This window comes from Falco naumanni, chromosome Z, assembly GCF_017639655.2.
Source record: "Falco naumanni isolate bFalNau1 chromosome Z, bFalNau1.pat, whole genome shotgun sequence".
Taxonomy (NCBI): Eukaryota; Metazoa; Chordata; class Aves; order Falconiformes; family Falconidae; genus Falco; species Falco naumanni.
Genome location: NC_054080.1, coordinates 86,043,736 through 86,065,766, shown reverse-complemented (window position 1 = coordinate 86,065,766; position 22,031 = coordinate 86,043,736). Strand labels below are relative to the sequence as shown.

Here is a 22,031-nt window from a genome sequence, read left to right as displayed (position 1 = left end):
AACGCACTGAAACAAGCCGCTGCTAAAATTCAGGTTTTCACAGCAATGCTACCAATGACACACAGTGCTTCTGTAGTACACTCTTGTGTTATCAAACACTATCGGCATCTGTATTCCAGCTTGCGGAGTTACACCGGTTTGAGGACCCTAATTTCATTTTCCAAACGCTGTAGTCCTGGCATTTGAAGTATAGAGCCTAAGCTGCAAAGAAACCAAAGGTGGTCACAGTGCTTAGTGACAACCCTCACCAGTTACCGGCTGCAACAGTCATTTCACCACTCGCCTTCAAACGCGCTCTCGCATGGCTTTGCTGCGCAGGTTAACGGCTTTGCTTCTTGTGCAAGTGTGAGGAATTTGAAACAAAACCTCCACCCCTGCTGGGCACAGACAAGCGAGGGCAGGCAGCCCATAGCAGCAGAGCCAGCTCGCTGGTCGCTGCGCAGCACAGAGCACACTTGCACAGGTTACAGTTACCTGCGCCAAATTACACCTCATTGTCTCACTGGAGTGAAATGAAGAAAAACAAACGCAGTTATGAGTAGTTCAGAACTGAACTGACTGGACTTAAAATCAGACTCCATGTCAGTAGCACAATGGATTAATGGTAAAATTCATTGTGTCAGCAGGATGAGCAAACAATGCAAATTCTTGCTAAATCAATTCAAGCAAGTATCAGAGGCATTTCTTTCACAACATCATCCATCAAAACACAGTGACTGAAGTCATGACTGAAATGCTTTAAAACATGCACAGTTCCAACCCAAATTTTGGACAATATTCTATGAACAAAAGTGACACAGGTAAGCATGCAATATCAGAACATCTCCACAAGACTTGACAACACATTAGCTACCAACTTTACCATCTGAACTCTGAGGACTTCGAGGCTGCTCATTAGCGCTTATGAAGGACCCATGGCTTTGACAGCTTCCAAAAGGGGCTCTCCCAGGATGCTGCAGTAAGAGCATGCAGGCATATGGTAACTGAGGCTGAGGAGAACTTGGGGGTGCTGGTGGATGAAAAGTTCAACACTGGCAATGCCCACTCGCAGCCCAGAAAACCAACCATGTCCTGGGCTGCATCACCAGCAGTGTGGCCGGCAGGGTGAGGGAGGCAATTCTCCCCCTCTGCTCCACTCTGTTGAGACCCCCGCTGCAGCACGCGTCCAGCTCGGGAGTCCTCAGCACAGGAAGGGTATGGACCTGTTGGAGCTGGTCCAGAGGAGGCCACAGGGATGATCAGAGGCTGAAGCTCCTCTCCTGTGAAGTCTGGCTGAGAGAGTCGTGGTTGTTCAGCCTGGAGAAGAGATGGCTTTGTGGAAACCTTAGAGCAGCCTTTCAGGTACATAAAGGGGCCAAAAAGAAAGCTGGAGAGGAGCTTTTTACAAGGGCATATAGTGACAGGACAAGGGGAAATGGCTTAAACTGAAAAGGCAGATTTAGGCTAGATGCAAGGGAGAAATCCTTTACAGTGAGGGTGGTGTGGCACTGGCAGAGGTTGGATGAGGCTTGAAGCAACTTGGTCTACTAGAAGGTGTCCCTGCCTGCAGCAGGGGGTTGGACTGGATGGTCTTTAAGGTCCCTTCCAACGCAAGCCCTTCTGTGAGTGACAGGCTTTTCCCTTACCCTTGGGCCTCATAGGTAACCCATGCCCAGCTTGTAACTACTTAACCTGATTTACGTTTGACATTTTAAGCTACAACAGCAACTAGTCAGACACGAATAAAACACCTGACTGCACAGCTGCACTTCATGGGACCACTGGTACAGCTGCAGGACGTCTCTGCAAAGCGCAGCTCTACCCTCAGCCCCCAGCCCTGGCCAGAGCTGGCAAGCCCAGTACCTGCAGAGCAAGAAGATCTGCCAGATGGTCCTCACAGCAACCATCTCCTCAGCTTCATGGGGTTCAAGAAAAGCACAGCCACCACCCTTGTGGGTGCAGCTGGGCCTTAAACTGAACCAGGTACAAATGAAACCAAATCCTCAAATCAAGGAAGAAAAATGCAAGAGCTTCTTTATCACGCTAATTAGACCACTGAACGAGAAAGTACCTTCTGGATAAAAGAGGCAACAGGACAGCACTGTCAGAATAACCTACTTCATACAAAAATATATATATAGTGTTACCTTAAAAAAAGCTATTCAAGTTAACTGCCCACTATTTCTACCAAAGGCTGTTTTGAAACACTGCTGGCCCCCACATCTACATCTGGTTTTCAGACCTTTAGCTCAGCTTACTAGTGGCCAGGTTATGACCACTTTTGTTTCTGCCCAGCCCTCAAGTTTCTGTGGCATCGGCAAGCATCCACACAGCACTACCAGGAGTCCCAACACGCTGCTAGTGCTCTAATGGTTTGCTTGTGCAAGTAACACAGCCAGCCAGATGAGGAAGACCAGGAAATCAAACAAAAGTCTCCACTGCTTCTTTGGGCAAAGGGTCACCAGGCAAAGGAGGTGCCTTTTTAAAGCTCGGCTTTGACAGCTATTACTGTCAGAAAAGCACTCAAAAGAATAACCAATTGGTCTGTCAGCCCAAAGCTGCCTCCAAATCAGTAGGACAAACCAAGCCACACAACATGAATCTAGAACACAATAAACTCTGAAAAGTGGAAAAATCATGCTCTGAGAAACTATTCACATTACAGTACTTCAGTGTCATCAAACAATTTGGATTGGAAGGGACATCTCTAGTCAAAGCTCCTGCTCCACAGGGTCAGCACTGACTTCAGACCAGCTGGCTCGGGACTCCATCCAGTTGGGTCTTCAAAAGCGACCCCTCAACCTCTCTGCCCCAGTGTGGAACAGTACTACAAACTGAGGAACAGATGCACAAGGAGATTCATGGCAGGTAAAATATTCTGGGCTTACCAAAGGTAGCACCACATGAAGTTAACAGAGTGTATTTCTTGGATGAGTTGAAAAAAAATTGCTGCATAAAATGTATGTTGTAGCTCTTACTGATCAAGACTTCAGTGAAGCAACAATGAAACAGCACAGCAAAGGCTGTTGGTTTAACAGCTAGCTATGGTCACAACCAGAAAGAAGCTTGTGAGGGAAGAGAAAATGCCTGTGATACTCCCGGGCTGCTAATACCCATGGGATATCTAGTTTTTCATAAGAATACTCTTGGACTTGTCTCCTACCAGTATCTTACCAAACATTACTGCTAGAAGAGGATTAGTACCAGAACTGTGGGTGAGAACTAGCACAAGACCTAGCCAAGGAGACAACAAAATAGAAGAAGAAAGCCCTCCCGTTGGGAGGACCATGAGGTTCAGAGGCAGGGAGGTACTACCGATGGAGAAGACAGTAAACAAGACTCATCCTACTCTCTGTGCTACCCAGTCAACCTCTGCTCATATAGCTAGTGCCGGTGAGTCACCATTAAGGACACTGTCAGGACACAGGTGTGCCACAGTATCATTAAGACCACCCTACCCTGCAAGGGAAAATGAAACCACAAAGCTCCTTTGCACAGCAAACAGGAACGAGAAGTGCTTACTCAAGCCAAGGCTGTGGGAGCAGGCATTGCTCACCTACAGTCCTGGCTGAACTTGCACGTGAACTTTTAGCACTGAACTCCTGACCTCAAGGAGTTAACTTTTTTTGATGGACACTGGAAACAAGGAATAAAATATTAAGTGATAAGACTCAGCCAGATGGAACCGATACAATACAAATAGCAGGGCTGAAAATAAAGGTCTTTCTCCCACCCACCAAACCACATGCTTTCAGTGCTTATTCGAGACACGCAGGGCTGTGTGACTGCAGAGCAGGCAAATGCAATTCACTGGAACAGTAGAAAGCTAACCTGTCCTAAACTGTGATTTATTTTTAATCCGTTTTTGCTAACCTGTATCAATTTACCTTGATATCAGAAGAGTGCCAGCACAAATGGCAGGGAGCTAGCTGGAGCTAAGGAAGGGTAAAGGAAAAGCAAAGCCATCTACCCTCCCCACTTTAGCAGCAACGACGTTAATTTAGCTCCTTTGATACACAAAAAATAAATATCATCTTAAGAGCAACCATTTTTTGTCAACTGGTGAATGTCTCCTAACCATAGGGAAAATGCTACTATTCATTAACTTGACGAGATTCATAAAGTTTTCACAAGTTTAGGTAAGTAACTGTATTCCTAAAAACAGTATAGTTTCCTATTTAGTACAGTGCAATGTATAGTACTGATACACTTCTTGAAAATACTAACAGAATACTTAGTTTTGGCATTCCAATAAAAAAAAAATGTATAAACAATCGGAAAACCACCCCAAAAGTTCTAGATACTTCGCACTTTGAGTGCTGCAAACTGCAACAAATGGCACTGTACAGCACTCAAGCAGCCTCAGGCAGAGCAGAAGTATCACTGACCAAGAGATACAAAGTTCTCTTCCACTTTCTAACAGCTCTGCAGCAGTTACCCACAGGCACCGATGCAAAACTATGCCCGAGGATACACAACATCAGCAGTGATGCAGCTCCAGCACCATGCACACACCTTCTCAGGCACTCAGCTCCTCACCTCGCCACTCCCTGTCCTCCTGAATCAGCTTTCCTAGCCAGGGAAGGGAAGTTTACCATCTCCTCAAGTGTGGGTTTTTTTTAAATAGTCATTATTAAGTCTGTTCAAACACACAAAAATGTTTGAGTGACATACCTCCACTTCCATTTAACAGAAGAAAGCAAGATTTCATACAGACACACTCAAAAGCTAGGAAGAAAAGAAGCCTGGCTGGTGTTCAGCAGAAAAAGATAAAATACTTAAAATGTGAAGCAACATCTCTATTGTAATTTCTCAATGATTAAAAAGTTAAATACTTTTGCTGACTTATTTCAAAAGTTGATGACAGTTTACGTAAGTTACTCCACAGTGTGAAGGAGATGCAATATACTCTCTCTCCCTTCGAAGAGAGAAACCGGATGAATAGAAGATGATGACTGCAAGCAAAGCACAACCCCCAAAAAATTCCTTTGGCTCTCCTCCCTTCAATGTGTCCAAAAAACTTCTTCCTTGCTGTTAGTTTATATTCCAGATCACTTCATTCTTGGAAGATAAAATGCTGCTCCATCCTCCGAAGACCTTGAACACAAGCACAAGCCGCCTGGCAGGCGTGGGGGACCAGGAGAGCAGAGTGCTGCCTGAGCGACGGTGACCACCTTAGGTGCACATGGACACCAACCAAGCCTCACAGAGCGGCACCCTCGAGGCCTCACATCCAGTCTCATCCCCACCACACCAGTCACCAGACTGACAGTCACCAAGGAAGTCACCCCAGGACACATTCTACCAAGGGTCACTCATCACTCCCATCTCTCCAAAATCCTGCCACGCTTAAAAAAAAAAAAAAAAAAAAAAAAAAAAAAAAAAAAAAAAAAGAGTAAGACTTTGAACTGCTTTAAATTAAAAACACAGAGAAAAGCACAGATTATATGGATGTACTTCCATCCTCAAGCCAGGATTATTCAAAACTAGAATCTGTCAAAGGAGAAAGGGTGGTATGATTGTGCACCATTCCAAAGAATTCTGCTCTTCTCCAGCAGGTAAATTGCATCAAAAAAAGAAAACCTGCCTTGAGTTGGCACAGCGCCAATGGAACAACACTAATGCATGCAGTCAGGCACAAAAATAAGGTACTGTAGCATAACTGCAAAGCACAACTCATTCATGGAATTATTCCCCATATCCTGCCAAGTGTTCTCAGAATTGCAGATATTCTTGATTACAGGCAAGATTCTTAATTCCTAGAAATCAGATATCTGACAAATATCTGCACCCTGCCAGTGTGCAGTCATTAGGGTTTAAAAGAATGAAGGGAGGAAATCCAGAACAATTACAAATACGCACCTTGACTTTGCTGCCCAGTCAACACAACATCTGGCAGACAGGCATTTCATAATATACTCAAGAAACAAGTTTTTGGATTTGTTTTGTTGGAGCTCTGGGTTGTTTTGGTGGTGGGTTTTGGTGTTTGTTTGGGTTTGAGGTTTTGTTTGTGAGGTTTTTTTAAACTGTTTTAACTGTAGTCAGCTTCTGGGCCTCTGCTATTTGACCATATCTCTTATTTTAAAATGAATTGCTAGCTAATTCCTGCTTCTTTGCAGAAAAAAATCCCTTTCCTAGAGTTTTGGTTTTCTTCCTTCTTTATGGGAGGGGAGAGGAAGAGACAGAGGGAGCAGGGGAAGGCAGCACTTCAGCATTAGGAACTCATCGGTTTAAAAACCCCATGCTGGAAAAAGCTGGCCTGACAGCAGGTTAAGCGCTTCTCAAAGCTACAGTTCTAGTCCCGGTTGAATGTAAAACCCCTGGCAGGTTTTCATAATGAAATGACACCAGCTCAAGTCCCAGCCAAGCAGAGCAGGGCAGCAGTATGACCACATTCCTTTCCTCCCGGTGCGTGCACAAGGCTAAGTCACCCAACCTGCGCAGCATTCTTACCCAGCTTACCAAAAATAACAGTGTTTACAAGATTACACTCCATTTCCTTCTAACAGGGGACAGAGCTGCCTAGTAGCATTTATTTTACTGCTACAGTAAAACTCTCTTATTCAATACAATTAAACATTTAAAAGGAAGTGGCAGTGAAAGCAAAAGATGAAGAAATTTATGTAAGTTAGAGATTTCCTCTGTTCACCAACACCAAAATTTACAAAACTAACTAAATCAAGCTACTTCAGCACATCGATATTACATCTATGACTTCTTATCGACTGAAACTGTTAGACAATCCATCCCTCACTGCTATTAAAAGGCCTAGAGGTTTCCAGCTTGCTCAGAGAAGTCCCAGTTTATATGCCACAGAGTTTAATTAAGCAAGAGGTCCTGGCCCCATATAATCCTCAGGGACTAAGAGGTTTTCAGTTTAGCCTGATTCAGCTGAAATCAGTTAGCTGTCAAACAGGCTGCATTTACATCAGATCTTGCAACACAAGCACACAGCTGCTCCACATTGCCCCCCCCCCCCAGCAGATGCCTTCTTTCAGCTTCAGGCAGCCTTACCCACAAGTATGACATGAATAAAGATAACAGGACCAAGTCCCACAATCTCTGATGTGGCCTTGGGATCCTACAGCACCTGTGGAGATAGCCCATCTCGCATAATGAGCTGTATTTGGTTTAGAAAGGATAAATATTGTAACCCTTTGAACCTCTCATTGTCTGAGGATGTGACTCCAACCTAGAAGCCACAGTGGCCTATTCTTTCTTCCCGTAACATCCTTGGGTATTAACCTTATTCCCTTCTCAAAGGTAAGCTCACCTATCATGCCTGCTTACATTTTCAAGCAGAACACAAATCCCCCTATCAGAGATTCATTCAACGTAACTCCCCGAGACGAGAAGGCTGCTCTGGTGGCAGGAAGGTTCTGCTCGACAAGCGCGGGGCACTCAGTCCCTGTTTGCTGTCCAGGAACGCCGTGTCCGAGCACAAACAGAACCTTGAGCGCGCATTTACCATTGCACAGTGCCCTCCGATGGCCAGCCCACAACACGGATCTTGAAAACCCTAAAACCCGACGAGATGCTCATCGTCCTGGCCCAAGGGCAGTAAGGAAAGCAGCGGCCAAACGACCCGCCACCATCCCTCACCCGACTGCACAATGACCGGCTCACTTTGTAAGAGAGCAGGGGTGAGGAGAGACACAGCTGTCCGGGGAGCATATAAAACTAAAATTTCTTCACTCCCTCAGGCCCACATTTTAATACAAACCAGCTTAAATGCCTTTACATTAATTTCACATTAAAACTAGAATTTACTTCATGTCAGTAACAGTGGCCAAAATATGCTGATAACTCAATTAAAAGCATAGAAATCAAAATGCAAGCTTTTATAAAAATCTATTGACCTACTAAGAACCATAGCCTATTAATTTTGTTATGATGCCACAACAAGTAGATATGCAAGCCTTTTCATTTCTGAAAGGCTTCCTTACCTGGACTTTTTATCATCATTTAGAGTTTTACATGCTATCCCTGGGAAGCCAACGCACTCAGAATCTATAAAACCAATTCAGATTTTTTTTTTCTCCATTTAAAAAGTCAATAAAAAAGTTACTATTCTGAATTGCTTATTACTAAGACACTGCATCACCGCTGCGACCAAGGGAGGCCCCTGCTCACACTCCATTGAAAGAGTTATGCTTTTATATAACTGGAGTATTCAGAGCAGAAACAACAGATCTCTCTTTTCAGAGAGCCTGCCTTCGCAGCGCTGTTCACAAAAGGCACACCTTCTCGGGAACCCGAGGGGTTGTTTCCCTACATAAAAGCCTCCTGCCTCACAGGAGCCACAGACTGAGCTGGAGCACACGGCAGGCTGGACCCCTCACACTGCTCTGCCCGTCTTACAGCTGGGATTCAGCAGTGCCTGACACAGGACCATGACTGTCTACGAGCCTGGGAACCAGCGCAATGAGGGGACACAGCTTACGAGCCACTTCTCGAGGCAGCATATCAGAAAACATGACCTTAAATGTGATTACAGCCATCTAGAATGCAGACACTTCCCCCCAACAACTCGCCAAAATGCTCATTTCAAAAATGTATGGTTTGCTTAAAATGCCAAGTAAAGAAATCCAACGCCAAACTCCACTACGTCATTGCTTTGTCATCAAGTCAAGTGGGGGAGGAAAGATTGAAGCCTTTTTCCTCAACAATAAATCAAGTTAATCATCCAGCAGTGCAGTAACATACCGATTCTGAGCAGCCCCATCCCATGAACAGCACCAAAACATAGACAGACAAACCTCAATAACATGATGTCCAAGGTCAGGGTCCAAGGCATCCTCAATGGAGACCATTCCACAGCAACAAATCCATCGGAAACACATAAACATGAGACACAAAAGCCAACTTCCCACATGCTTTGCTTTGAATCAGTTTGCACAAAAAGAGACAGCTTGCCTGCTGCATTGCGGCCACACTCCTTATCACCTCGCAGCCCAAGCTCTGCTTCACCAGGACGCCACTGAGGCAAATCTTATCTTTATTCTTTACCCTGATAGTAGATAAAGTATAACTAAGCCTACTCTTCACAGGAATTCACCCCACCTGCCGGTGCCATTTCCATCATACCCAAAAACTGTTTTTGTTGTTATTTACCAAAAGCATGTCTCATTCTCCTGAGGTCTTGAAATCCTTCAGGATTCATTTCTCACACACAGTGCTTTGCCCAGTATGGTACCAAGATAAGAAAAAGAGGTTAAGCCACAGTGACTATATCCAGAACTATTTATTTTAAGGCATATGGAATTATATCTCATGCATCAAGATACTTTCATGAACATAAGCTCTTTGTGACAATTTCTAATGCATGACAAAACGCCATCTCAGTAGGAAGCTTGCAATTTCGGTTTATTCAATTGCAAGTCATGGAAGCTGAACAGAAATTGAAAAGAGAAGAATACTGGAATTGGAGAAGGCAGTTTCACACACAAGCCTCTTTTTTGCCTGTATTTTAAAACATAAAAAGAGACTCTTTCTTCAAGGATCTTTTTCTGAAGACACGTTACTTATTCAGCCAAAAGAGATACAAGAAGCTGCAAGCTTTTCTTCCACCCAAGCACACTTGAGAAAGGGGAAGGGAATACTTGTGGAAACTTCCATTTTGTTTGGGCCACAACTGATTCAACAGCTCTCAAGAAACTCAAACTGAAATGAATGTGAGGTGTACTTCTCTAAGAGACGTATTGTTTCCTTCCTTCTTACGGGGTGGGGGGGGTGGGGAAGACTAAAAAGTGAATTTATGAGATTAATCCAATAATTCCCCAAAACAGTCAGTCCTGACACATTCAGTGGTTTGGGAACTCCCTAAACAAATGCATGCTAGAAGCTGGGGGACATCGCTTACACCACTTGGGCTGGTGCTTCTGGTTTTGCTGCCTTCCCCTCCGCTCCCCAGCCAGCACTGCAGATCTGTCACCGTTAGCAGCAGGAGCTTTTCACAAAAGGCAGTCTCACAAACCAAGCACGCACAGCTGATATGCAGCTTCAGTTAGAAGAGTGCTCTATGCAGGAACAAAAACATGGTAAGCTACTAAAGGGTGTAAGTTTTTAAATATACTGGTATTTAAAGATTGCATGAAAGCACTTAAGTTTCCAGTAGCCTATGTAAATATTATTTCACAAAATCACAGAACGTTTGAGGTTTGCAGGAGCTCTGGAGGTCAGCTGGCTGGCCCACCCCGAGCTCCAGCTCATGCCCAGGACCATGTCCAGATGGCTTCCGAATGGCTCCAAGGATGGAGACTCCACCACCTCCCTGGGCAGCCTGTGCCAGTGCTACAGTTGCCCTCACAGTGAGAAATCTGTAGGAAGCAAACTTGATTTACAGCTAATTTTAACCAATAGATTAATCTAAAATTTTTCATAAATGAAAACAACTTCTGAAGAAAAATGTAGTCTGACGGTGGCTAAATGCAATGGCTGGCTTGTCATCTGTGACTCAGTAAGTCACTCCCTAAACTACCAAGTGTCTTAACGCCTATCAGAGTATCTGAACAAAGAAAGAACAGATGCCCATATTGAAGGTATCCACTGAAAATTACAGCTATTTCCAGAGATTAATGTAGGCACAAACTCTGCAAACACTTAAGCATATGCTTAATTTAAGACATGAAGTAGGCCTACTGACACATACATCTACTGTGCAAGTAGAAGTTAAGCCTATGTTGAATTATTTGTGAGAGATACTGCTACTTTTATGGGAAGCCATTAAGCAAGCCTAGCTTAAGCTTAAGTAACTACTTTTTCCAGCCAGCAAACATAGCAGGATCGGCAGTCCGCCGTAAGGCCTGCTTAAAACCCTACATAAACAGTATACAACTGAACTGCAAACTGTATTTCAAACCTAGGTAGGAACAAAGAAAAATTAATAGCCTAAATGTGTCCGCATACATGATTTGGCTTCTCAAGACTAGCAAGAGATTTTGTTTTTCAAAACAGAAAGACAGCTCAAGTCCAAGCTGATGCTGATGGAAGGTACCATTCACGAAAGCCAGCGTGCAACAGAACTGTAAATGTACCTGCCTTTCTTAACAGCTCTTTAGAGTTACCTTCAATGAAGCATAGTCACAGCCGCCTTCCCAAGGGAGATTCTCCTCCTTCAGTGCCTTCCTTTGCCCATACATTTACCACAGACGCAATTTAGGCTGCTGGCATACTGAAACTACAGCCCACTGGGCTGTGTATGCTGCCTGCATTCTTTGCCGTGCCCCTTCTCACCCTGTTCCCCTTTCCTCTTCCTTCCACCCCTTTGCAGTCTCCTGTTGTATTTTTAGGTGATCACTGCTCTGTTCCGCAAAGCGCTGTGCACCGTCACGACCTACAGCAATACAGAACACAAAGAACTGGTTTATTGTTCCTTACGGGTAGGGTGGCAGTAGCCATCACTGCATCCGTGCCATGGGGACCACTGTGGGTCATCACAGAGAGACCAACCCCTTGCTTCTCCCAGTGGTTGTTTTTCAGACAGCCTGGTTTTACCTCAGGAGATGAGCGGCAGGCACCTCTTCAACCCGAATCGCCGTGCCCACCACCAAGCAGGCCAGGTCCCTGGCACCAGCTGGGGCTGTGTGCACCGCAGCAGCAGCTGCCCTTGCTCTCCTGACAGCACTTCCACCTTGGAGCCAAGGTAGAGAGTGGCACACTCACTGAGCAGCATGGCCAGCAGCTACACTTCCCCGCCCAGCAGATTTCTCTGCATATTTGCTTCTCTTTAACATTATATGCAAGTATGAGCATATGTCAAGGAAGGAGGCAGGGACAAAAGATAACAGCAAGTACACACACAACAAAAAAAAGCCACAGCCAGTCTCCAGTATCATGTTCTTGGCCACCTACGGGGGACACAAAAGGATGGCTCGCAGGTTTCCCTTCTCCTCGTGGATCACACCAACACAATCAAATCCATGAAAGCACATTAACCGCAGCCAATGGAGAGTCTTGGGGTGCTGGTGCTGGGATAGCAACCCCACTAGCCCAGCTGCTCCCTCAGGCCACACGGGCCCTGCAGCACACTGGCAGCAGGCAGGGCCACCACCGACAGGTCCACACTACCTGAAGGGTTGGGTGGTCGGGCAAGAAAGAAGCATTCCTGCGCATGGGAGCGAGCTGCTCAGGGGCTTCTGCAGCCCAGGCCACTGCCATTAGGAAAACAACCCAGCAAGGAGGTTCTCTGCCGGTGGTGTACTCGCTATCTTAAAGGCCCAAGGCTCTTGCAAGACGCTTTTCTCCCCTGCCTTCACACGCACACTGAGCATTTGAAATCAGGCTGCTCCCATAGCTTTATACATCAGCGAAAGCAGAACCAGCCACCCCCCCTTTATAAAAACAGCCACTGCAGCCAAAGAACCTCCTTTCCCATTAGGATTAACGGTACAGTCATTTAGGTTTGGTGCCATTCAAACACATCAGGTAATAAAATTGTCTGGCAGCATCTACAGTCACAAGATTCTTTATGCCAGCTTCTTCTACATCACAAGACAACTGACAGGCAGCCCCTTGTCTTCAGTCTCACAAACCCAGGCATAATATTGTTGTTATTATTCAGTACTGCAAAAACACAACCCGGGCAAGCAACGTGCCAGATGCACTGAAATCACAGCACGGCAGCCGGTCCCTCTGCCGGCTCTTTGTTACAGCGCCCACCGAGGGGAAGGAGCACCTCGCCGGGGCCACGGAAGAAAACGGGTACAAACGACAATTATTCCCGTTCGCGTCGGACGAAGCAGGCTGTTCCGCTTACGCGTACTGGACCCGCCAGCGCTGTACGTGGTCCCGCAGAGGACACGGGTCCAGCAAGCGCCGGTGATAAGGTACCAGCGGCCCCACCTCGCTGACCGAGCTCACCGGGCTCTGCGCGGCGCCGGCGCCCGGCCCCGCGCCCCGGCCCGGCCGCGGGCACCGCCCCCCCGGCCTTTTGTTCGCCGCCGCCCCCGGCTGGGGCGAGCGGTGCCGCCGGTGGCGGGCACAACCCGGGCGAGGCTCCAGCGGCGGAGGCCACCCGCCGGGAGCCCCCCGCAGCCCGGCGCCCCGGGCAGCCAGGCCGCGGGGGGGAGCTCCGGCCGCCCCCGGCCCCTCACGGGCGGCGGCAGCACCTGCCGGGGCCGTGGGCGGCTGCCGGCGCTCACCGGGCCGGGACGCCACCCCCGACCCGCCGCCACGTCTCCCCGGCCGCCCGTGGCCGCCGCCGGGGCGGGGCGGGCCCGCCGGGCGCCCTCCCGGACCGACCCTCGACCTTCGCCCAGCCGACGGGGGCTGCCCGCCCCGGCTAATGGCGATGGGGCGGCGGGCCGAGGGGCGCCCGTCACCCCGGCACGGGCGGGCGCACACAGGCGCACGCCGCCGGCCGCGGCCGAGCCCACCCGCCCCGACCCACCTCGTCCTCGGAGAGCCCATACACCGGCTCCACCGCCGCGGTCGCCATGGAGCCGCTGCGCGGGGGCCGCCGCCGCTGCTGCTCGCCCACGGGCGGCGGAAGGCGGCCGGCGGGAAGGGGCCGGGGGCGGCGCTGCCCGGGGCCGCCGCTCGGGGGCGGTGCTGGGACCCGCCCGCGCTGCCGCTGCCGCCGGCCGAGGCTTTGCGGCGGCCGCAGGAACGCGGCCTCCCAGCAGCGGGAAGCCCCGGCGGCGGCTCAGCGGGGCAGGGAGAGCGGCCGGGCGGGCCCAACGGGGGGGGCGGCAGCCGGGGGCGGGAAGGGCCGCTGGGCCAGGTCGATCTGCTGCCGCCCTGCCCTCGCCGGCCGCCGCGCAGGGACGGGGGAGGAGGAGGAAGGGCACGGAGCGGCACAAAGCGCGGCGGGCCCCGCTCCCCCGCCCCGCCCTCCGCGCGGCGGCAGCAGGCGCCCCCCGGCGGGCGGGAGCGGCCGCGGCGGGAGCGGGGCCCGGGGCCCGGCCCGGCCCGGCCCGGCGGAGGGGCCGTTCCTCAGCCCGGGGGGCGTCGCGCTGTGTGACGTACCGGCAACGGGGGCCGGGGCCCCGCTCCATGCCCATGCCCGCAGCCAGCGGCGCGCAGCTCCCTGGAGAGGGGCAGGGGGCAATGGAAAGGGGCGTTGGCGTAGCTCCTGGCGCCGCCCGGCGGGGGACACGGCTCGGGGCGGCCCCTGGGGCCGGCCGGAGGGGAGCGGGGGCTGCCCGCGGCCCCCCTCAGCACCGACCATTACGCACCGTCGCTTTTGGTCACTCGGTATCCTGGGGTTTAAGGAAACAAGATATTCTGGGCATTTGGAGCGAGGTTACTTCTGGGCAAACCCAAGTCACACCTCGGCTCTGAATGACTCCCTGATCCCGTTTCTGCTACTGAACCCAGCGCCCCGCCCCGCCCCCCCCCACTAGCATTTATTGTGTTACCTTTTGGCAGCAGGATTGTACCTAAGCAGAGCCTAATGAGCTGTAGTTCACATGAAAGCTGTTCCCAGACCCACTTACACTTTTGCAGCCCAACAGTTGATTTCTACTACATTTAAGTAAGTACACAAGGCATTAATAAGCCACGTGGAGCCAATGACACAGGAAAAATGTCTGTCATTGCACCCCAAAACAAGGCCATCCTTGACAGCTGGGAGAGGGGTCCGCACAGCCCTGGCTGCTCCAGTGGGCCTGGCGTGCAGGTGGGCTCCGTGACACTGACGGAAGCTGGCAGCCCCTTACAGGAGTGTGTGTCACAGCACAGGAGCAGCTCGGCGCATCTCCTGTACCTGTGTCTTCTCCTCAGCAAAGCCCTGGGGATGTCCCACAGGAGGAATGTGGCAAACACCAGGGCACAGCAGCCCCCGAAACCAGCTTGTCACAAACAGAAAACAATCACAGTGTCCCAGGAACTACTTCCCCCTTCCTTTCTTTTTACAGCAAAGGGTAAACTGGTCACTAACAAAAAAAACATCATGACAGGACCTTTCAGCTAACTGCTTCACAGGCATCCCAGCCTCCGGTCAAACAAACCTTACACCTGCCTTCTTCCCCTCAGAGCTCAGCGGAAAGGGAAAGTGGAGATCCCTTTCCTGGAGAGGTTCCAGAAGCAGTCCGTAAGGCATAAAGTTTTTTTTCCAGCCTTTACGAAAGCTCTTCCTGGTGGTTTAAAGAATCAGTCAACAATATTTCAGTGAGCGGAGGTTATCTTTATTCGGCAGTGCTGGGTGCATGGGGGATCGCTCCACCAAAGTCATGCACACCAAGGGGACTTTCCAGGACAACAGGAACTTAGGACCAGATAGCCTTTTTAAAGATGACAAATCCAAGGACTTAGCAATCAGTACATCCGTCATGTTAGCAATAAGGGTCCTTGGACGTTTCCCAACTTTTAGATAAACGTAAGTACATCATCCTATAGATATGTGGTACATCATTCATCATTCACTGGGGAACGAAGGGTCTGACCTCTGCCCAGACAGCAGTGCTCAAGAGCTGCTAAAATGGCAAGCTGTTAAAGCACAGCGTACGGGGGCGTTAGCCTTTGTACTCACATGAACGTCTCCTGGGCACGAGCTGCGTATGACGTGGTTAATGGCCAGCGCATCTAGGCAGGGTATTCCCCAGCGCCATCCTCTGACACTGCTTCTGTTTCCCCTTCTGTTTCAGAGGACCTGTCAAGGCAGCCCCTCAAACAGTCAGGTCCGAAGGAGCACCAGGGCACCAGTTTCACACAGCAGTTCTCACATAGAGGCAGTTTTATTACTCTTTCTCCTGAGCCCCGATCATTCTCGAAACTGGATCTGTCTTCTTTCCCATGCTTTTCCATCACCTGCTTCAATGCCTTAAACAGAAGCCGCTCCACCACCTCCCATCCCCTGGATGCCACGGAAAATCAGGATTCTCTGATCATCACAGAAAGTCGGGATTTTTCAATCATTCCCTCTCCAAAGGTCTTTCTCTTCAGTTACCTCTATCTTGTTTTAGCTCTTCATACTACACTTCGGAGCTCTGAGCAGGAGGACAAGTCACTTCAGGCTTTTTCTGAAAAGGCCACTTCTTCAGTAGCCTTTGGTGCCAGTCTGCCATGACACAAGCCCTCCCTCATCACCAGGCATCTGACCACAAAGTAAAGGTACACTGAATACAAGTCATCCAAAGGGCTAGTTCTGAGAAATTCAGGTGATACTTGGATATCTCAAACTATCATTTCAGGAGTCATAAAAGTATTTTCTTCTATAGTCCATTTCATAAACTCATCTCAGTTCTCTGCATGCCTGTATCCTCTCATGCATCAGCAGCTGTGTCATTAGCAGGAAACTATCCAGAACCAGGCACAGACTATCGCACACATTTATATTTCTGAAGTATAGAATGAAAAGGAAATAGGTGACTGTAATTCAATGACTGTAATCGGAGTGTCTATTCAAACACCATAAAACTGGTGATACACGTACATCTCTGAATCTGGATCCTTTCTGCAACACACGATGACGAAGAGTGAGCTCTAGGCATGTGCAGTGCCAGGCTGTCTCTGGGCCTCGCAAACCACAGCAGCGGGGTTTTATTTCCATGTTACAGCACCTACACTGCTGGGTTTGTAAACGCAGATAGCGCTCCCATCAACATGTTCTCCCCAAGGGAAAAATATGTCTGTACTTAAGCTGAATGAAAGGATGTCTGACGATGGTGCAGAAAATTAGTACTCTCTGTCACTAACATATCAACCCTATTGGATTGTAAAGCTTTAGTATCAAATCCACAATGGAGATTACTTGTTGGTTTGCTTGTGAATATTACATGCATAATTCCTCTTCAGAATTGTGTTTAGAATAATAGATGGCCCCAGAGAGATGTAATTCATCTGAGAATGCTGGCATCAACAATCTGTAGGTGCAGCTGAGATGATTTATAACTGGTCTCTATATTACAAAGGTCCATTAATTATTTAAAATTTTCAGAGAAAAAATAGATAAAACATGTATTATTTATGGCAATTCTCAGTTAAAGATGAAGCTTCATACAACTGTAAGATGGGATGTAGTTGGGAGCGATGAGGATGCAGCGCTTCCCAGCAGGTATATATATTGCAAGGTGTAACAGGAGGAGTTCCTGTACCAGAACAAGCATCTTGCCTCAGAGAGCAGCGTGAGATTGATGATTCTTCTGAAGCTTCAGCAGTGGCCCCACCAAAGGTGCAGTGCTGTGCCAAAAAGGCTGCGAGAGGGTTCCTTCCCAAGTCCAGCTGTTGATTAGTTGACAGCCTGGGGCTGGTGGATTTAGGATATCCCTCCTAATTCCTTTAACCTCATCAGCTAACAGCAGACATTACTCATATTCATACAAATGCCTAATCCTTTTCTAAATCTAACCGGCTTCCTCAGCAACATCCTCCAGTAGCAATGTATCCTGGGCTGACTACACAGATTGATAAAAAAATTGAATCCCTTTAATGTATGCGTGTGCTTGCCACCCATTCTTTCGCTCACACTAAATAGCTGAATAATGCCAAGGCATGCTTCCCTGTGGAAAAAAGGGAAATACCTTTATCTGCTGTCTTGCATGGACCGACAGTCCATTGACTTTTAATTCTCTCATATGGCAAATACAAGTCATAAAAATACCTGAGCACGTGCCTATTTTTAGCCTTCAACCAGTTCTCTTTGGAGGACATTTGCTCAGGAAATTGTTAATATGTCTTTTTTCCCCTTGGTATTATAATCTAAATGCTCAAACATCTTCCAAATACAACAGGGACTTTTTTTTTTTTTTTTTTTTTTTTTTTTACTGCTTCTTGATGTCAAGTGGTAGACTGTATTTCACCAAAAAATGTCTTTCAGCGGGAAGGATCAGAACCATCAGATTCTGGACTAGCTTGAATTAGCAGGGTACCTTCTTGCAGTCCAGCAGCTGGATGATAGACAGGGTCTGCTGAGCAGACAAAAAACAGAATTAGCATTTTACGTTTTCATCGGTACATATGTATATCATGGGAAAATCAAGGTTACAATAAGCCAGTAAACAGGAAAACTTCCCAGTTTGGATTCAATGTTTTCTTGAAACCCTACTCAGGGAGCTCATTCTATCACAATGTACCAGATCTCTTCCAAATCTCAAGCAGATATTTTAAATCTCCTGCTCAGAATGTGTGCGAGAGATTAAGAGGAATGAGATCAGAAATTAAGTGCTGTCTCTTTCAGTTCCATTTTTCTGTATGCTCTGAACATAAGTTTTGTAATATACTTTTCTTTTTTCCTGCATTGCACCATCAACATTTGTTTATATCAGATATATATTTTTATTTCATTTTTTAGCTCAGATTGAAATATAATACTGTATTCTAACTTTTGTACTAATACTGCTCTAAGTAATGTTTTTATTTTTCCCACAATGAATTGATAATACTTGGTATCATGGTCTATGAAGCTATGAACTCTTGCAGTGTGAGAAAGCTTACAGCCCCCATTGTGCTTGAAGTAAATTACAATTATTACAGTAATAACAATTAAAATAAACTTTTTTGTTGTTTGTTTAGCTTTTAGGTTTTTTGTTAATGAGAAAAGCTTTATGGGAGGCTCATGACATATTCTGATATTTTCAGATGGTTGTGTTGGATTTAATGAAGTAAGTGGATTTTACTTTTCAATCACTTCAATTCTGCGTTTTACTGCTGCTTGTTTCTGAAATTCCATTTCTATAGACACAAGGACCAAATTCATCTGACCTAGTCATCCTGGGATGCTTTTATCCCCAACAGAGAGAGTCAGGAGCTTTTGAAATGCAATTCATCTCATCATCCTGAAGCAGACATCTGAAAAAGTCAAATGAATGTTGCCATGAAAGTGCCTCTTTCTTTCTATTGACTGTAAGGAAGCCCAAGGCAATGAGCTCCAATAAAGGCATCTGTCCATGTCACAGGCATCCAGCTGCAGGTGGGAATGGTGCTGTCATTCACGGGCAGCCTAGATTCACCTCACCTACTTTTTGTCATTTCAAAAAAGCTAGATGCTTTTTAAAGATAGTTTAAGAATGCATTTCCCATCGGCGTGTTGAAATTTGAGTATGGGGTATGGTGTACTTTAACTCAACTTCATAACAAGTAAACCAGCAACCCACCTAGTACCTGAACGACGGTCATGCAGGGAAAACCAGGCAGTGCATGAAGCCCTTCACTATCATCAGTGCCTGCCAGACAGCATTCATGTCCTGTCCTTTAGATTGTGGCACATTAGCAGGCACCAAGGAAATGCACTTGACAGAAAACCTTTCCCTCAGAACTAAGTGGTTGCCAAAACTGCTTGGCCCCAGTTCAGCCAAACACTTAAGTGCTTTGCTACACTGAAATGGATTTTAAGTATGTGCTTAAGATGAAGCACTTGCTGTATTTCTTTGCTGTGTCATGGCCCCTAAGATTATCTCCTACATTTTTTTACATTAATGTGGAAATATTTCACAAACTATTCTGTGTCAATTGCATGTTAAAAGTTAAAACAACCCATCTCCTATTAGTAATCCAATCAGGTTCACTACAATGAACAACATAAAATGAACTAAAAAAATGTTCCAAGCTCTGCTTGTTGTCTCGTGCTGCCAGTATACCTGGAAAATGTGTGTTACCAGCTGAGCAAATCCTTAATGTCAACATCAGTGTCATATGGAAAATAATGCCTTAAATTTCTGTATTTCAGGAGGGTACTTTGCTGTAGGAGCTTGTCCTGAAACCATTCTCAGCAGCAGTAACCCAAATACAAATGCAGAGCTCACTTCCTCTGGCTCGCACTTCCAGAGTCTACGTGACACTGTGTTGGCAAGTTGCAAACGCTGCAGCATGCTACTTAAAACAGAGTAGGGAAATAACAGTAACAACAGAAAGTTTTGTGCATTTCTTGCCTGCCCTGCTCCTCGTGTTGGCTGTCACACAGCAGCTCCCCTCTGGATGGAGCCAGGACGTTCAACCCAGCCATGACCTCACCCATGTGAGATACCATTTTCCCCTGCCCCAGCCCACCCTTCACTTTTTCACACTTTCATAAGAACATGTGGAAGGAAACCCAAGCACTGTGGCTTGGATTCGCAGGCAACGTGTGTTTGTGTACGTGTGCAGCCCACACTGTGCTCTCCAGCTGATGTACTGAAGCAAGTCTAGCCAAGGCTGCTGAGACAGTATGGAGGGACTGACAGCCACATGTGCTCAGCTTGGAGAGAGCAGGGCTCAGGGGGCATCTTACCGCTGGAGCAACTACCTAGGAAATGGGCACAGAGAAGATGCAGCAGACTCTTCCCAGAGGTCCACAGGGACAGGACAAGAGGTGACACTGGCCAGTTGGAACATGGGAAATTCTGATAACACATGTAAAAAAGTTTTTAGCATGCAGGTGGGTAACCTGGAAGAGGTTGCCCAGACAAGCTGGAGTCCACCCTTAGAGATACTCCAAATTTGACTGATCAAGCCTGACACAAGTGCTACACTAGCAGTCTGCAGTCTCCTGTCCCACCTGCACGATTCCGAGTCTGTGTCCTGGCTTCAGCTGGGATAGAGTTAATTTTCTTCTTAGTAGCTGGCACAGTGCTGTGTTTTGGATTTAGTATGAAAATAATGCTGATAACACACTGATGTTTTAGTTGTTGCTCAGTAGTGCTTACTCTAAATCAAGGATTTTTCAGTTTCCTGTGCTCTGTCAGTGAGAAGGTACACAAGAAGCTGGGAGGGAGCAGAGCCAGGACAGCTGACCCCAACGAGCCAAAGGGATATTCCATTGCATAAAGCATCATTCCGAGTATATAACCTGGGGAGAGTTGGCCAGGAGGGGCTGATTGCTGCTGGGGGACTGGCCAGCGATGAGCAACTGCATTGGACATCCCTCAGGGTTTTTTCCCTTGGGTTTTATTCCTCTCTCTTTCTCTCTGCTTTTCATTATAATAGTTGTTGTTATTATTATATCAATTATTAAATTGTTCTAGTCTCAGCCCACAAGCTTTACCTTTTTCCCAATTCTCCTCCCCATCCCTTTGGGGGCAGAGTGAGTGAGGAAGCAGCTGCCTGGTACTCAGTTGCCAGCTGAGATTTAACCATGACGCTGTCACAGAGGAGCTTCCTGGCGTTGTATGGTACCTGTGTGTGCAGTAAAATAAAAAACATTAAGTAATGCTTCTTCTGTTGCCTCTGTCATGCAGCAGAATCTAAGCTAGTGTTACTTTTAGAAGAGAGGCAGGAGAAAATTGGGTGGGAAAAAAGAGAAACATTAGCCAAGTTAATTTGATATATTAGTATAAATTAGTATAAATCCTACACAAGTCCTCTTTGGGACCCTCAACAAGCTTGTTGGGACAGATCTTCAGTGACTGCTTCATCATTTTCCTAAAAATACCATACATACTTGATAAAAAAGCATTAACTAAACATTGCTATGTATTTAACAAGCAAACTTCAGTAATTACAGATAAAGCAAAAATCTAGTGAATAGGCTGAAGCACTGCAAAAGCTTAGCTATTTCCATTATTTGTAGCTGTTATTTGTTCTGCTGCCAGACTTAACTGTGCCAGCTGTTACTCAAATATTGGGAGATGCTACTTAGGTCACTGTAACATGCCAATATATAGACTTTACACTGTAAATCCTTAGTACTTTTAATCATCCACTGACAGCAGACACAAAGAAAATCTAAGAAAAATCTTGATCTTCACAAATACAGATGGTTTGGGTTTTATAGAATTGGCTTGAACAGATTAATAGAGCCACAACCTAAGCAGAAAAGGCTCTTTAGGAAATCAGATGGATGCTTCACTGGCTTACCAAACAGCATTATGATAATAAACTGCTGCCAGAGCCCATCCAAGATGACACACTGCTGTATTTACTGTGCGATGCAAATTCACAGCAACAGTTTCTAAATAAATGCGGTGAAATAAGATGCGACAGCACAGAAGTCCCCAGGAAAAGAGTCACCATGCATAACCACACACAGATCCCTGGCCAAAAAGCTCTGAGCTGCCTGACTGCCCGCAGGCCCTGGGGTTCAGGAGTCTCCATTTGCTTCTCCTGCAGGAAATTGTTACTGCTTTTCTCCAGCAAAGGCCTTTATTTTTTCATCTGGCTGTTGTGGCACTGTGGACCTTAGGAACCTGCACGGGACA

The 22,031-nt window shown here is 47.1% G+C and overlaps 1 protein-coding gene across 3 annotated transcripts in view; it reads right to left on the bottom strand.

Annotated features, from left to right (window-relative positions):
• Window positions 1-13,749, bottom strand: part of NEDD4L (NEDD4 like E3 ubiquitin protein ligase) — a 178,543-nt gene extending 164,794 nt beyond the window's left edge. The window contains exon 1 of one of the 3 annotated variants that reach the window (XM_040579379.1): window positions 13,370-13,749. In XM_040579379.1, coding sequence (XP_040435313.1) covers window positions 13,370-13,417 — 48 coding nt within the window. In that variant the 5' untranslated portion in view covers window positions 13,418-13,749. The remainder of the gene's footprint in view (window positions 1-13,369) is intronic. The other 2 variants (XM_040579381.1, XM_040579382.1) reach the window with 2 other exon arrangements.
• Window positions 13,750-22,031: the final 8,282 nt, after the last annotated feature.